Raw genomic sequence first — 17,520 nt, 5'->3', positions numbered from 1 at the left:
GTAGTCTTTTCCGTTGAATGTGAAAAGAGATTTCTAAATGAGAATAGAAAACTGCATCCAGATCTACTTTTGATATCGTGCCTCCATCTCTGAATGTTAAAAATGCATTCTAGCATAATGTATTGTGCCACCAGATCTAATTCTGATTTAGTATTTCAGCCACTAAGATACATTAAGCACGAAATGGAGAAGATGAAGATACAAGTAATGCTTATTCAAGATGGGTTCTCATTCAACATATGAGTACAAGTACAAAGACCAAGGAGAAATACACCCACAGTACGGGATCATGGTGGCCATTGCAAGGAGATTGGATTCATGCTTGCTCCAACAGTTTTCTGGCTATCTATGTTGAAAATAAGCTTGATTGGTAAGAACCCAGAGGATTCAAGAAGATGCAAAAGGTTTGAGAAGACTCAAGAAGCCAGAGGAAGCTTCAACACAGTTCTTCATCAACATGGAAAACGTGAGCAGCCATGGAAGCTCCGAGGTAAGTTCGGAGTCTTTGACCGAAATTCAACAGATTGTCATTGTAATTGATGAGAAATGAAGAAAAATCTGAGAGATAGATATAGAGAATAAATTCTTTACACCGTTAGTGTAAACATTTTTTTCCTTCAAATAAATTACAATCGCGCTACGTTGCAAAACTGTGATATCAATAAATAGAACATGACGACGTGTCGCAATATAAGAAAAAAGATTAGAGAAGTTTAGAAGCAAATACAAGAGCAGCAACTTTGTATAGTTCATAAATCATTGTAAACACTTTGTGTTAATAAAATTCTATCATATTCTCTGCAAAAATCATTCAATTATATTTATAATTTGTTGGGCAAATCCATTCATACTTCCGCTGTCCCCAACAAACTTTGGTATTAGAGCCCAAGATCGGGGCCAACAACAATCGCAAAGACCAGTCGAAACAACCACTGGTTTGAAGGCCGACATTTCGAAATAATCGAAAACACATTTTGACACGATAAATGAGTTCGTCGGACCCAGAAGATCGTTGAGGAGCCTTTCCGCCGCCGGAAAATTTCGGTGTGGCCCTCATGTAGTCATGTGCAGCCCAAAGAGCCGCTGCCCAGAGATTGATTTGCTCAAATCAAAGTTTTGAGAGTAGAATCAGAATCCTCTCAACAATACGAAGTCATTGCCCCAAACAGCATCAAATTCGGATTTGAAACGAGCTCCCCCGAGCTGTTTGAAGTATTGCGTTGTACTCTTTTGTTTGAACAAGAACACGCAGAAGCTGCAAAAAGAAGAAGAAAAGAAACAAGGAAGAAAAGGAGTCAAAAGTAAAAAAGAAAAGGAAAAAAGCTGTCGGCTTCTTTATTACAGTCTTAATCACCTGGCATCAATAATTACTTCCACTAAGGAGAAATTATTCAGTGTGGATGGTACCATGTGTGGTATGGTTCAACCGTATAAGTAAACAATATTATACGGATGAATAGTGTCATACGGAGGAATAGTGTCATGTGTGTGAATAGTGCTATACGGGTGAATAGTACTGTCCTAACACTATTTCGGCAGGATTAAAAAACAGCTCAGGAGGAGCCGATATTTGCTCGAACCCTGCTCCAGGTACAGTAATAATTGTACAGCAGTCGTATACAGAAAAGTTTAAGGGAATAAAGCCAGGCTTGTAACTAAAAAAATAAAAAAATACAAGCACAGAAAAGAAATCGACTATGGCGAAGCATTCACCCATATTGCCAAAATAAAAAAATCCCAGAACATCAAGCTTAAGGGGGATGTTGAAAATAAGCTTGATTGGTAAGAACCCAGAGGATTCAGGAAGATTCAAAAGGTTTGAGAAGACTCAAGAAGCCAGGGGAAGCTTCAACACAGTTCTTCATCAACATGGAAAGCGTGAGCAGCCATGGAAGCTCCGAGGTAAGTTCAGAGTGTTGAATGAAATTCAACACACCTTGTACACGATTGATACATGGTTATGTAACTAATAAATAGGTTAGATTGTGATTGTAATTGATAAGAATTGAAGAAAATCTGAGAGATAGATATAAGAAAGAAGATCAGAGAAGTTTAGAAGCAAATACAAGAGCAGCAGCTTTGTATAATTCATAAATCATTGTAAACACTTTGTGTTAATAAAATTCTCTCATATTCTCTGCACAAATCATTCAATTATATTTATAATTTGGTGGGCAAATCCATTCATACTTCTGCTGTCCCCAACAATCAATGCTTCCCTATCAAGGTAAAATTACCAAGGAGAAATTAAACCGACCGTCAAAATGACACCTTTTGAATTCCATAGAATATATGATAAACACTGAAAAAGACATTCAATTATATCCCTCCAAGAATCTGGTCCATTCAGCTCATGAAGCACTAGTTTGTTCCAGATTTGCAGGAAGAACATCTAGTTTAGACTTGGCTTCGTCCGTGTTAAAAGTTATTACGACATTTTCAAAGGCACGAGGCTCTAGAATACACGAAGTTTGCTACTAAAGAAAAATTATTCTACTGGTTGGGCGTGCAGGATTTTATCTATCTCATCAAAACTTCTTCCCCAAAAAGTGATTTTTGGTTTGAACTATGGTATAAGAGCTCCCAACGGTAGAAGTTAAATTGAATCGTACACTGAATAGTTCTAATTTGCCACTACCATATGCAAATTAATATCCAATTTGTCGCATATAGTTTACCCAACCCAAATGATTCCTTGCTGGCTTTTCCCTGTTTAGTGTTCATGGCATTACTCATTTCTTTAAAGAAGCTTCAAGCTGTTTGGGCATCTTGGCTAATTTGCCTCTTCTTCTTCTTCTTCCTAAACACAAACTGTGCACTTTTTGTTATCTCAACGAGAGCATTACGAAGAGCAAAGAATGTAAAGATTAACTGGAAAAAAAAGAAAAAAAAAAAACCCAATGCGGAGCATCGTATACTTGCTTTTTTTGCCCATATTGAATAGATACAGTAAATACGAAATAGCATTTGAAAAAGTAAGCAAATATAAACGAGGTGAACCCAACAGGTTCAGAGAAGTCGAAGGCATATATACTTAGAGAACTTATGAAAGCATTGGTTATGTGGTTCTAACATATAATTCATCAAGTTTAAAATGAAAACATTGTTGGCCACAACATTAATTAACTTGAATCTTGCTTTATAATCAAAATACCCATACTGCAGGGTCATGGTGGGCATTGCCATGCAAGAAGATCCGTTTCTTGCTTGCTTCCAACATTGTCTAATGAAAGGTGGCATTGGTCCTCCGGGATCATCAAGGTCAGCTATGCTAATTTAGACACTTCCTAATTATCAACATTGTCTAGCAATTCATGTCGCCCTAGCAAGGTAAAACCATGGAGGATTAAATCTAATGTCAGAAATAAGGACAAGGTTCAAAATATTGAGTAAGATCTTCAATTGCTTACCTTTCAAAATTTGTTCTTGACCAGATGTAGTTCGTGGAGTACAGTCTTTATACTCATTCGATCTTTTGGGGACTCTGTTGAGCATGCCAATCCTATTTTTACAATGGAGATCAAATTTTCCACCATAATGCTGTCATGTCTGTCCTCCGCTAAGAGCACAGGGTCTACAATCTCCATCACACGTTGCGGGAAGGCAATCTTTGAGAAGTTATGAAGATTAAGATCTGCCCCAAACATTTTGTGAGTAGGTCTCTTCCTTGTTATCATCTCCAACAACAAGATCCCATAACTATAAACATCTCCACTCGTTGATATCTCATTTCCAAGTCCATACTCTACCATTTGTAAGAAAAACTAACGTATAAAACAAAAGTGATCTTTCAATTTTTTTCACAAAAAGAAAAATGATACAAAATGAAAGAGAACTTTCTTAGAATACATAGCGTGCGTCTTGTAATATGAAACTGGCACATTTACGCAATGAGCTGAAAGTTATGTGACACTATTTTCTATAACAAACTTATCAATCAACTACTTATTTTACATCATCATCCAATTATCGCGTGTGCATGTCAGTCCTGGTTAAATAACAGAAAAGAATTGACTATGATTTGGTTTAGGATAATTAACCATACAAAATTTAACATTGTTAACCATACAAAATTTAACATTGTGAATGTCATCAATATATGGATCACATGCAACCTACTTCACATCCAATCCTTCCATGGAATCTAACATACCCAATGAGCTGAAATTTGGTGATTTGATATTAGGAAAGGGAGATTTAAATAAGAAATCTGACAAAAGGGTTTGTTCTTACCTGGAGCTATGTATCCAATGGTTCCCCTTATTGCCGTTGAACTACATGTATTTGGACTGCTGGTGAGCTCTGCACGAAATCTGGCTTGACCGAAATCTCCAACATGGGCAACCATGTCACCATCGAGAAGGATATTACTCGGCTTTAAATCACAATGAATAATTGGCCTTTCGCATTGGTGATGAAGATAATCGAGTGCACAAACCACATCTATGGCAATGTTTACACTTTGTAGAAGATTGAGTCCCACAAACCCATGTTCCAAATCATTTGCTTTCGGAATTGGATGCAACCAATCATCTAGATTGCCATTGGACATGAACTCGTAAACTGGAGCTTTAAACTCATTCCCTTGAAAATCAACACTAGAACAAGAAGTTAAGATGGGAACTAGGTGTCGGTGTCGAACATTCCTTAAGGCTTCGCACTCTGCCACGAAACTCCTGGTAGCGCCACGAGTTTGAAGGTCAAATACTTTGACCGCCACAATTAACTTCCCGTTTTGGTCAATAATTCCTTTATAAACACTGCCAAAGCTTCCAAACCCAAGAAGATTCCTAGAAGAGAAATCTTTAGTTGCTTTGAGAAGTTCTCCATAAGTGACTTTTGAGAATGAATCTTTCAACAATGTAATTGTAGGTTTGGTTTTTCTTTTCTTCTTGAACAAACGACATATAAGGAAAGAAGATACCGTGGATACTCTAACAAAAGATGATACCGCGATTAATCCAATGGGTACCAAAGCTACTGGGATTGCTACCAAAGCTACTGTGATTCCAAGTGTTTGTAAAAAAGACATCCTTTTTCTCGATTTCTCTGTGGTGCACCGAGGTAGTCGTAGGTTGGAAATGCCACCACAAATCCTATAATTTCCGGCAACTGATATTGCACTTGCATGTGTAAAAACACCTTTCATTGGTAACTCGCCTTCAAAATTGTTGAAAGACAAATTGAGATTCTGAAGCAAAATAAATGTCTCTAAAAATCTCGGAATTTGACCGGATAAGTTGTTGTTGGAAAGGTCCAAATTCTGAATACCTCTCAAGGATGAAATTGATGAAGGAATTGATCCTTCAAAGAAATTTTTTTCCAGATATAGGTATTCAAGGCTGACACACGCACCAAGAGTGCTTGGAATTTTACCAGACAAACCATTCTCGGAGATATCGATTTCTGATAAATGATTGAGGTTTCCAACCTCAAGTGGTAAGAATCCAGACAAACTGTTGCGAGCTAGATCCAATCTAATTGACAGTGAAGAGACCGTCAAAAGTTGTATTGGTATGCTCCCATTAAGGTTGTTACCAGAAAGTGTCAGCTGTAACTGTTGTAACGAACGCTATGAATGCAAGCTAAGAACGAGAAATTGAAAACTAAACAAGAAATCACAAAGACACAAGATATACGTGGTTCCCCAAGATAGGTACGTCCACGGGCGAGGAGAGAGAGGATTCACTAACCAACGTGAAGAAGAGATACAAAGAGCCGGCTATAATCCGTAACTCTAGAAAGGCCACAATATGAAAGCCCAAAAGATTATTTCTAGAAGTACCCCAAAAGCCTTATTTATAATAGGCTACAAAAACGGGAACAACATAATTAACCAATGTGGGACTAAAGAATACAAGGCATTCCCAACAATTCTCCACCTTGACTTGAATTCCACCGAACTAAATCACCAAATATAGCTATCCCCTTCTAACCTCTCACTCGCCAAATGCCCCCGAGGGGCGATCAACTGCAAATACCAAGCAAGTCCAAGCAATGCTTGAACTTGGCAACCGGAACCGGTTTAGTCAACATATCTGCTGGGTTATCTGCCGTACCCACTTTCTTCACCTCAACTTGCTTCTGTGAGATGATATCCCGAACGAAGTGATACCTGACATCGATATGCTTAGTCCTCTCATGATACATCAGATTTTTAGTCAAATGTATAGCACTCTGCGAATCACAAAATACTGAACTCACACCCTGTGCAAGACCAAGCTCACAAAGCAAACCTCTCATCCACAATGCCTCCTTCACAGCTTCAGCAATGGCCATATACTCCGCTTCTGTTGTAGACAGCGCAACTGTAGCCTGTAAAGTAGCTTTCCAACTAATGGCACTTCCGGACAGAGTAAAGACATAACCTGTCAGAGACCTCCTCTTATCGTGGTCACCGGCAAAATCCGAATCAACATAACCAACAGCATGATCACCAGAATTGACAATCCCAAACAATAGACCAACACCTGCATTTCCGCACAAATACCGTAGTATCCATTTCACAGCCTCCCAATGTGCCTTTCCTGGACGCCCCATATAACGACTAACGACACTAACTGCATGTGAAATATCAGGACGAGTACATACCATGGCGTACATAAGGCTCCCAACTGCGCACGAATATGGAACCTGAGACATATACTTCTCCTCATCCTCCGACTGTGGTGACAACTCAGCTGAAAGTTGAAAGTGTGCTGCCAAAGGGGTACTGACTGGCTTCGAGTTCTGCATAGCAAAGCGCTCAAGCACTTTAAGAACATAAGACTTCTGATTCAAAAATAGTTTGCCAGCTACTCGATCTCTGCAAATCTCCATACCCAAAATACGTTTTGCTGCACCCAAATCTTTCATCTCAAATTCACCACCTAACTGTTGTTTCAACCTGTTGATTTCTGACACACTCTTGGCAGCAATAAGCATATCATCAACATACAACAGTAGATAAACAAATGAACCATCTGGAAGTTTTCGAAAATACACACAACTGTCATACTCACTCCTAGAATATGACTGGCTTATCATAAAAGTATCAAACCGCTTATACCACTGCCTAGGGGATTGTTTGAGGCCATACAAAGACTTACGAAGTAAACAAACGTGATCCTCCTTACCAGAAACAACAAATCCCTCAGGCTGACGCATATAAATCTGTTCCTCAAGCTCGCCATGCAAAAACGCAGTTTTGACATCAAGTTGCTCTAACTCAAGATCATAACATGCAACAATAGCAAGTAAAGTGCGAATGGAACTATGTTTTACAACTGGTGAAAATACCTCATTGTAGTCAACACCCTCTTTCTGGCTGTATCCTTTCGCCACTAGCCGAGCTTTAAACCGAGCGTCTTCTACCCCTGGAATACCTGGTTTGCGCTTGAAGATCCACTTGCATCCAACAATCCTCTTCCCTTTCAGCGGTTCTACTAACTCCCATGTCTGATTCTTCTGAAGAGACTCAATCTCCTCATTCATAGCAACAAACCACTGTGCAGACTCAGCGCTCAAAATAGCTTCCGTATAGCTTGAAGGCTCCTCATACTCAACTGTTTCAGCAACTGATAAAGCATAGGCCACCATCTCAGAATAAGCCGAATACCTTTCAGGAGGCCGAATCTCCCTCCTTGGCCTATCTTTAGCAATAGTGCGTGGTTGCTCAACTAATGCATCAACCTCTGTGTCTGAACTCTTGAACTCCTCTTCAATTGGCTTCTCAATGTGCTTCTTCCCTGAGTCGGAAGATTCACCCAAAAACTCCACCTGCTTTGGAACACTATGTTCTTGAACTGTATCATCAACCTGCTTAGACCCCTTAATCAGATAATTTTCATCAAAAGTCACATCCCTACTGATCAAAAACTTCAAATCATCAGAGCACCACAACCTGTACCCTTTGACACCTGCTGCATAACCCAAGAAAATACACTTCTTGGCCCGTGGCTCCAATTTACCCTCATTCACATGAGCGTAAGCTGGACACCCAAAAACACGCAACACGGAATAATCAGCCGGATGACCTGACCATACCTCAAACGGAGTCTTACACTCAATAGCAGTCGACGGAGACCTGTTCACCAAATAGCATGTTGTGGAAACGGCTTCAGCCCAAAATTCTTTGCCCAATCCGGAATTGGACAACATACAACGTGCCTTCTCCAAAAGAGTCATGTTCATTCGTTCAGCCACACCATTTTGCTGAGGGGTTTTTCTCACTGTGTGATGCCTCACAATGCCCTCATCACTGCAAAATCTATCAAACTCGCCAAGACAAAACTCCATACCATTATCAGTTCTCAAACGTTTTATTTTCTTACCAGTCTGATTCTCAATCAAAGTTTTAAACTGTTTGAATGTATTAAAGGCGTCACTCTTATGTTTCAACATATACACCCAAACTTTACGAGAGAAATCATCGATAATACTCATAAAATATCGAAAACCACCTTTAGAAGTTACCTCTGCGGGACCCCAAAGATCCGAGTGAAAATAATCCACCGTGCCTTTGGTGCGATGAACAGCTGTACTGAATTTTACCCTGCACTGCTTGCCGTAGACACAATGCTCACAGAAATCCAGTTTCTCAATTTTCTGGCCACATAGCAAACCCTGTTTGCTCAAAACTGTCATCCCCCTCTCGCTCATATGCCCAAGGCGCATATGCCACAAACGAGTCAAGTCTGAATCTGAAACCTTGGATGAAGCAACCGTTGCTGCAGCACCTAAAACTGTACTGCCCTGGAGTGTATAAAGGTTACCACGCTTTTGACCCTTCATCAGTACTAATGCACCCCTTGAGACTTTCAAAACTCCACATTCACCGAGGAATTTGCAACCATGAGAATCAAGAGCACCCAGGGATATAAGATTTTTCTTCAAATCCGGAACATGTCGAACCTCAGATAAAGTCCTAACAATACCGTCATGCATCCTAAGCTGAATCGTTCCTGAACCAATAGTCTTACAGGCCATGTTGTTGCCCATCAAAACTGTACCACCATTGACCGCCTCATAAGTAGAAAACCACTCTCTATGCGGACACATATGGTATGAACATCCAGAATCTAGAACCCACTCGGTATTAGAGCGAGAATCGCCCTCTGTAACTGATAACACATTATCTGACTCATCTGAACTTTCAGCAATTCCAGCAATTACTTTACCCCCTTTCTGGTCTTCTTTTTCCTTCTCCTTGAGTTTTAAACAGTCACTTTTCCAGTGCCCGGGTTTCTTGCAATAATTGCACTTTCCCTTCTTCTTACCTGATGATCTGGATCTTCCCCTATTACTCGACTCCACCCTTTCTGTTGTTCTTCCCCTAACAAACAAACCCTCCGCATGTGCATCACCCTCACCTGACACTTTTTTCCTCAATTCTTTCGAATATAGGCTGGCCTTAACATCCTCCATGGATATCGTGTCTTTGCCATACAATAGGGTTGTAACAAAGTGCTCATACGAAAGTGGTAAAGAACATAGCAAAATTAGGGCTTGGTCCTCATCCTCAATTTTACTATCAATATTTTTCAGATCCATAATAATACGGTTGAACTCGTCTAAATGATCTTTAACAGGTATACCTTCTCGCATACGAAACGTATAAAGACGTTGTTTGAGATATAACCTGTTGGTGAGCGACTTCGTCATATATATGCCTTCCAACTTCAGCCAAATTCCTGCTGCTGAAGTTTCTTCTTCCACCTCGCGAAGAACGTCATCTGCCAGACTCAACTGAATAGAACTCAGAGCTTTGGCATCCGTATCATCCCAATCTTCCTCTTTGATTCCAGAACTAGTCTTGCCTAGCAAAACCTTGTGCAATCCTTGTTGGGTTAGCAGAGCCTTCATCTTTACTCTCCAAAGACTGAAACTGCTGCTCTGCCCATCAAACTTCGCAATCTCAAATTTAGCCGCCATAGCCACAATCGGAAACGAAACCCTAGTTTTTGCAACCTAAGGCTTTGATACCAGTTTGTTGTAACGAACGCTATGAATGCAAGCTAAGAACGAGAAATTGAAAACTAAACAAGAAATCACAAAGACACAAGATATACGTGGTTCCCCAAGATAGGTACGTCCACGGGCGAGGAGAGAGAGGATTCACTAACCAACGTGAAGAAGAGATACAAAGAGCCGGCTATAATCCGTAACTCTAGAAAGGCCACAATATGAAAGCCCAAAAGATTATTTCTAGAAGTACCTCAAAAGCCTTATTTATAATAGGCTACAAAAACGGGAACAACATAATTAACCAATGTGGGACTAAAGAATACAAGGCATTCCCAACAGTAACAAATTGCGACAGTTGCCAAGACTTGAGGGTATATATGGTCCCCTCTAGTCCATTTTGGTCCAAGTAAAGATCATTCATCAAAGGCAAATTCCCGATAGAGTCCGGAATTTTACCCGAGATACTATTCTGAGAAATTGAAAACCTTTGCAACTTATAAAGATAACCTATGTTATCGGGAATCGGGCTTGTGAATTGGTTATTATTCATAGCTAAGGTTCCAATATTCACAAGGTTTCCTAATGTTGAAGGAATAGATCCGTACAACTGATTTAGACCTAGTGCCAAGTAAGAGATAGATAGATTGCCCACAGAGTCTGGTAATACCCCTCTGAATTGGCCGTTCTCCAAAATTACCACCCCCAAGCCGCTACAATTGGTCAAAGAACTAAGAAAGGCAAGTCCATCTGATTCCTTAGTCTCAAAATTGTTATGACCTATACTTATCCACACGAGATTTTGTAAGTGTCCGAAATCGTTTCTTACTTTTCCATTGAAACTGTTATGATCCAATTCCAGTTGTATCAACTGCGAACAGTTGGCTATTGAAAGCGGAATTGGACCATCAAATTGGTTGTAATATAACCGAAGGAACTGAAGGTGAGGGAACTTGAAACCAAATGTCTGAGGAAGACTACCCCCAATTCGATTTCCAGGCACTGATAATGTCATTAGCAATGATAGGTTGTATAAGGAAGGAGGGATGGTACCTGAAATTTGATTGAAACGCAGCCAAAGTGCTCTTAAATTTTTCAATTCACCCAAAGCATTTGGAATACTTCCTCCCAATGGATTGTAAGAGGCATTAAAGTTCACCAGAGAAGAAAGATTCCCAATCGATGGGGGAATCCCTCCAGTCAAATTGTTGTCATTAACGTAGAGTGATATGAGTCTAGGCATTGAATAAGCAAGTTCTTTCGGGAACCCTCCAACTAGCTTGTTTTTGCCTACCCTAAGGTCCCTAAGATTGGAGCAACTAGATAGGCGTGGTGGAATTTTCCCTTTAAAACCATTAATACCCAGATTTAGTTTCTGTAACCTGAAAAGATTACCGAGTTCAGTTGGAATTTCACCTGTAAGAGTGTTGTTAAAGAGGCTAAGCTCCCGGAGAAAACTGAGGTTTCCGATGTAAGGAGACAAAGAACCCATTAAACCTTTGGACGTGAGGTCTATAACGGTGACTCGTTCATGTCGGCGACCGCATTTGACACCTTCCCAGTGACAGAAATGGAGAGATTCATTCCATGAGCTCAATGCCTGTTGATATTCTCACTACAAGAAATTTAGGATCTCCCAACGGTTTTTTAGCAACAGTTAAAAAAACCGTTGGTATAGATGGTGTATAGTAACGGTTTATAAAACGTTACTAGAAACAGGACTATAGCAACGGTTTTCATGTGACCGTTAGTAGATTACAACACTATAGAAACGGTTTTCATTAACCGTTGCTAAAACTGGACTATAGCAACGGTTTTCATTAACCGTTGCTAAAAACTGACCTTTAGCAACAGTTTTCAATAACTGTTACTATAAACTGGTCTATAGCATCGGTTTTTATTAACCGTTAGTAGAAACCGGATTTTAAAAAAAAGAATTAAAAAAAAACCGGTTAGTATAGTATAAATATTAAAAGGTGTATGATTTTTCACAAGTTATAGGCTAGCACAGTTGGTCCGCGCACGCGCGTGCACACACGAGGTCTGAGGTTCGATTCTCAGGAGGAGCAAGAATATTTCGCCCGCCACGCGGGCGCCATGTGGGCATCATGCGGGCTGCCACTTCAGCGCCACGTAGGCTGCCACGAGCGCCACGCGGGCGACATGTGGCTGCCACGTCAGCGCCACGTGGAGGCTTACGTCACACAGTGGTTGGTTTTTAAAAAAATGAAAATTGCCTTTAGCAACGGTGCTAATGAAACCGTTGGTAAAAAAAAAATCTGTACCAACGCTCGTCAAAACCGTTGCTATACCTCTATAGCAATGGATATATTGCAACGGTTTGGCCGAACCGTTGGTATAGCCTAAACGGGTCTCTACCAACGATTTTTGGGTTTTTTGGCAACGCTTTCGATCGTTGCTATAGAACAATTTTCTTGTAGTGTCTGGGAGAATATTGGACTTGAAGGCCAATAATGTAAGGAAATCCGTCTGGTTGCTAGCAACATTAATGGTGTTAACAAGACTAAGTGATGATGTTGTGGCACAGGCGAGGGGATTGATTTGAAGCAATGGGATGAGAAGGAGAAATAAGGGTAGAAGAACAATGGAGAGAGATTTGGTTACTAGACTACTCATCTTCGTGTTGTGTGGTTTAACTTGAGTTCTCAATTATGTTTGAACTACGTACTAATACATGTAACATGAAGTCATGAAGATCCAATTGTTCAACCCACATGATATCTATCTAATTGGTCCAAGTCTTTTTGTTTGCAAGTCTTCATATTAGGACATGGGTTCTGGAAACAGCTAGGCACGGACTGACATTGGGCACGTGGGGGGCCGATTCAAAATAAAGAGTGAGGACCAGTTTTTTGTACTGCATGCTTAACAGCAGGAGCTTTTAACTAGGTTTGTAACAATCTTTACAAGTAGTATATTTTTGTATTGTATGGAAAATCCTATATGTACCGACCATTTTTGTAAGGAAATCGTACCGACGGTCGCGCGCGGCCGTCTCTATATACACAAAAAAAAGTGTTTAGATCAAGCACCCTACACACATCGGATGCCGTTGATTCCCGCGCCGGGCCTCTCGGTTTTTTTATTTTAAAATTTTTGGACGGCTCGGATCGGCCGTCCGGTGGCCGGAGATGGCCGCGCGCGGCCGTCGGTACACCGTCGGTATGCTCCGGTCGGTGTAAATAGCAGTTTTTGTATGATCATGACAGTTTGCTACTATTCGTACACATACAATTGCATATATTTTGCAAATATACATAATTGAATTAGTTTTATGTTACAATTTTGTCATATGGTGTTTTTATACCGTATTTGTTGATTTTCGAACAATTTGGCTATTTAGAATGATTCTTTATTATCAATATTTAAAATAATATCATTAATAAAACTATCTCGATCATTCTAAAACTTGTTGATGTCCGTGCAAAACATACTTTAAAAATTTTGTCTGAGATTTTATACTCATTTTTACATAATTTAATTGAAAGCATATGTTACAAATTTTTGTAATTTGTAATGCATCCCTTAAATTGTGTACAATCTTATTGTGCTTAACTAGAAAAATTAATTTTTGCCATTATAATTTGGAAAATTCTAAAATCAGCCCAATGGGCTGACAATAGTGAGTGTGTAAATGTGTATTAAAGGGTATAAAAGGTACACAAAAATACGTGTTTTCCTTATCTTCTAGTGTGTTTATTGTCAGCCCAGTGGGCTGACAATAGCAAGACCGTTATAATTTTAGAAAAAAGTTTTAGTTTTGTCCTTATCTGAATTTTTTTCCCGTTTGTTAGTTTTGTACCGAACTTTTGTGATTTATTGATTCGTCTAGACTAGACGAATCGAAAAAGGAATTTTTTTTAACTTTTACCCAAATATTTTGAATAAGGACCACTTTTAAGTAAAATAAAAAAAATAAAAAAGTTACCTTTTTAACTTAAAAGTGATTCTTATTCAAAATATTTAGATAAAAGTTTGAAAAAATTTAGTTTTCAGATAAAACTAAAAAAGTAAGGCACAAAAGTAATAAATGCAAAAAAAAAATTCAAATAAAGACAAAAAAAAAAGAAGAAAAAAAGTGAAAAAAATTATTAGTGGAACAGATAATAAGACGCTCACACTAAACTATTCATGGATCCGTCCCCGCCTGAAATGTGGGGTTGAAGAAGAAGACACTCATTGGCTTTATTTAGAATGGAGCAGCTCACCTCTGTATCCCATCTCACAATACCCATCTAAACTTAATTTTCGAGGTCCCAAAAGTATTAAAATTTCATTAATCCGAAACGTTCATTTTATAGATGATGCGAAAACAATGTCATTGCAAAAGATTAACTTGATTGGAGTTGGATAGACATGCGAACGGATCGTGTTTTTTTTTTAATCAATTATACAAGATATGTCTACTCACATTTGTCATCTGAAAAAAAACAGGTCGTGTTTTTTTTTAATCAAAATTATACAAGTTATGTCTACTCACATTTGTCATCTAAAAAAAAAACATCAGAACTTCGGTTTCCAATCGATGTCCTATAAAACTTCTACCGTTGAAATGTTTTTTTTCCCTAGGCGTCAGAAACTAAAATCGAACAAGGCATAAACAGTTCGGGTCAATATTTTGGGACTCCTATAAGACCCACAAAATTGAGTTTTGAAAGGGCAGGCTGGAGGTGGCTTTGTTCATTTGGTAGTTTTGAATATTTTAGTTTTGGTAGTAAGTAAAAAGAGAAATATGGTATTGATTAGAAAGATGGGTAATAAGTAGAGAGATAAAAGAAAAAAATAAAAGTAATAATTGAAAAAATAATATAATGATTAGAAAATAAAATTAAAAAGAATTTTTCAACGGAATGTGATTTTGGCATTCTATTTTTAGCCAGTGACACTTTATTTTTTATTTTATAATTTTACATGATCAAAACAAAAAGTGAGGTGCTAGTAGCTAAAATGAGAATGACAAAATCAATTTCTTTTCTCAAAATACATTCTCAGAAACCGTGTCAAACACTTTCTCAAGTACAGAGTAATTCAGAAAGAGAATCCAGAACGTACCCGTGTCAAACACTTTCTTTATGCTTCCCTAGCTAACTTTTCCTGCGGAGAAGAAACAGAGCCTTCCAAAAACCAAAAAAAAAGTCATTACAATATTTTTTAAGAAGTAATTTCAAGCTCAAAAATTATAGGCTTATTAAAATTTTAAAATATGTAATATGAATCTTATTTGTTTTGAACGATACAAAAAAAATTAAAAAATTATTTTTCATTTATATTATTTTTGAGTTTGAAAATGTAAAATAATCTGTTATTTTTTAAGAAAGTTTTTGGAACGGGACCTCATAGACTTCCAATAATTTCCCACTTTACGTCACATCCGAGAAATTTTTGGGTGCCGAATGGGTATCACACGCTCACGTGATGTCCGAGCAGTCCATTCAGGTCATCCAAAAGTGTGTTAAATGACCCAAATCGAAACTCTCTCTCCTCTCACTCTATCACTCTCTCTCGTCTTTCTCTATCCTTTTTCTTTCTCCAAATTCAAACTGTCCAAAATTGAAATGAACGATCCAGATGCGTTGAGCGGGCATCACCTGCTACTCACCCGACACTAAAAAATTTCTCGTCACATCCGAAAAATTTACTTTAATAAAGTTAACTTTGCTTTCTTACCCAAAAAAGAGAGAGTTGGCTTTGTTTTTCCCACTGGAGCGTGAAGGCATTTATGAATAATGAGGAAGGAGAATCCCGGACTCTATTCTGTTTTTTGAATATGCTGTACTCTATTCCATGATAGCCAACTTCTCGGTTGACGGACTCGTGTCATAGGATAGGTGGTTCGAACCGACAGTCTCAACCGGGGTTGTAAATGAATCGAATCAAGCCGAACTCATTGAACTCTGTTAAGTTCGGCTTGGGTTCATTAAAGTACTAGTTTAGCTCGAGTTCGATATATTCGAGCCTGAACAACTTGGTTCGAGTTCGGCTAGTTAAAATTTTTCAAGGCTAGGGTTCGGCTCGGTTGGGTCATTAAGGTACTATTTTTGCTCGAGTTCGATTCGAACGTAAACATCTTGCTCGAGTTTGGCTCGTTAAACTCAAACAAATCAAGCCGAGCCAAATCTAAGCTCGAATTGAGCTTGTCAAGACTCGGGTTTGGTTTAGCTCGACTTATTAAACTCAAACGAACCTAAACTCTTTCATTGATCGTATAGAATTTAGGAGAAAAACAAGTATTAAATTATATATACAACTTTAAAATTTTTTATATTTACAAATAGACCCTTATTGAATTATTAATTAAATTTAAGTATAAGTTCACGAGCCCAACCGAACCGAATACTGTTAGGCTCAGGTTCGGCTCATTTATGGAACGAGCCTAGAATTGAGGTTCAGGTTCAGTTCGTTTAGCAGATGAATCGAACTCAAGCAAACTCTTGCCGAACCGAGCCTCGAACAGTTTGCAAATGGCTTAGTTCATTTACAACCCTAGTCTCAACCGGAGACTTGCCCTTTCTTTGGAAGCCGATGTTTGCTAGATTTTGATTCTTTGAATTGCAATTTTTGGATTATGATCCGAATATTTTGAAGTGTTTGGATTATATGCGCATAAATATTGATATTCCAATGGAATAATGTTTGGGCATATAACCAGAAGAATGGATTATGATGTGCATTTTTACCATGATAGCCTACAAATTCTCAGTAGACTTAAATATTCATCCTCCGCATCTTGTTGACTTATGTTTTCATCCTCGCCGTTTTGAATGATTAAGTATACATCCTGATTTTTTTTCGTAAACCCAGATTTGCCCCCATATATATAGCAAAGGATTTTGGGACTAAAACCCTATGTATGATTTCAGGGATATTATTCCTAGCTATGCGTGATTTCATGGGTATTATTTTTTAAATCCTAAAAATCTGATGGATTTTATAAGAAAGCATCTCTCTCTCTCTCTCTCTCTCTCTCTTAGAGATAAATTTTGGTTGAAACATTAATTGATTAACCATTTCCTTTTACAAATTAGAAACGTTAAAGGTTGATTTGAGGGTAAATTTTAGAAACACCTCTTGTACTTTGCTCACACTATTACAAAAATAGATAAAGATTTCGGTCATTTGGTGTGATCTTTCACTTTTAATCTCGCATTCAAAACCGTGGTCTATCAAGGTGTAACTAAAAGTTCATATCTTTTAACCATGTGATAAAAACTGTGATTAAAACTCATTAAAACAGTGACTAAAAAGTAAAAATTGTGATTAAAAATAATAAAACCGTGACCTTTAACAACTTTACATCTCAGTTTTATTATAAAACCACTACAAGAAAAAGTATGTTTAGTGACGAAAAAGTGGTGACAAAATTTAATTTCGTCACTAAATGGGTATATTTGGCGATGAAAAAATAAATTCGTCATTGTTTTGACAACTTCAGCTAATTAAATTATTTCGTCACCGATTATAACTATTTAGCGACGAAAAAGACATTTTTGTCACCAAAGGCACTTATTTGGTGACAAAATAAAATTTTCATCTCTAAAAGAGTAAAAAAGGAGACGA

General features: G+C 38.3%; 1 protein-coding gene across 1 annotated transcript; it reads right to left on the bottom strand.

The window, feature by feature from the left end:
- Nucleotides 1-196: 196 nt before the first annotated feature.
- On the bottom strand, nt 197-6,448 carry LOC131322978 (probable LRR receptor-like serine/threonine-protein kinase At3g47570). The gene is made up of 2 exons (XM_058354589.1): nt 4,234-6,448; nt 197-3,745 (listed from the first exon to the last, which is right to left on the bottom strand). The coding sequence occupies exons 1-2, from the start codon at nt 5,147-5,149 to the stop codon at nt 3,414-3,416; spliced, it is 1,248 nt and encodes a 415-aa protein (XP_058210572.1). The 5' UTR covers nt 5,150-6,448; the 3' UTR covers nt 197-3,413.
- Between the last annotated feature and the right edge of the window lie 11,072 nt (nt 6,449-17,520).

This window comes from Rhododendron vialii, chromosome 4a, assembly GCF_030253575.1.
Source record: "Rhododendron vialii isolate Sample 1 chromosome 4a, ASM3025357v1".
Taxonomy (NCBI): domain Eukaryota; kingdom Viridiplantae; phylum Streptophyta; class Magnoliopsida; order Ericales; family Ericaceae; genus Rhododendron; species Rhododendron vialii.
The sequence above is the reverse complement of the archived record's forward strand: the minus strand, read 5'-3'. Positions and strand labels throughout refer to the sequence as shown.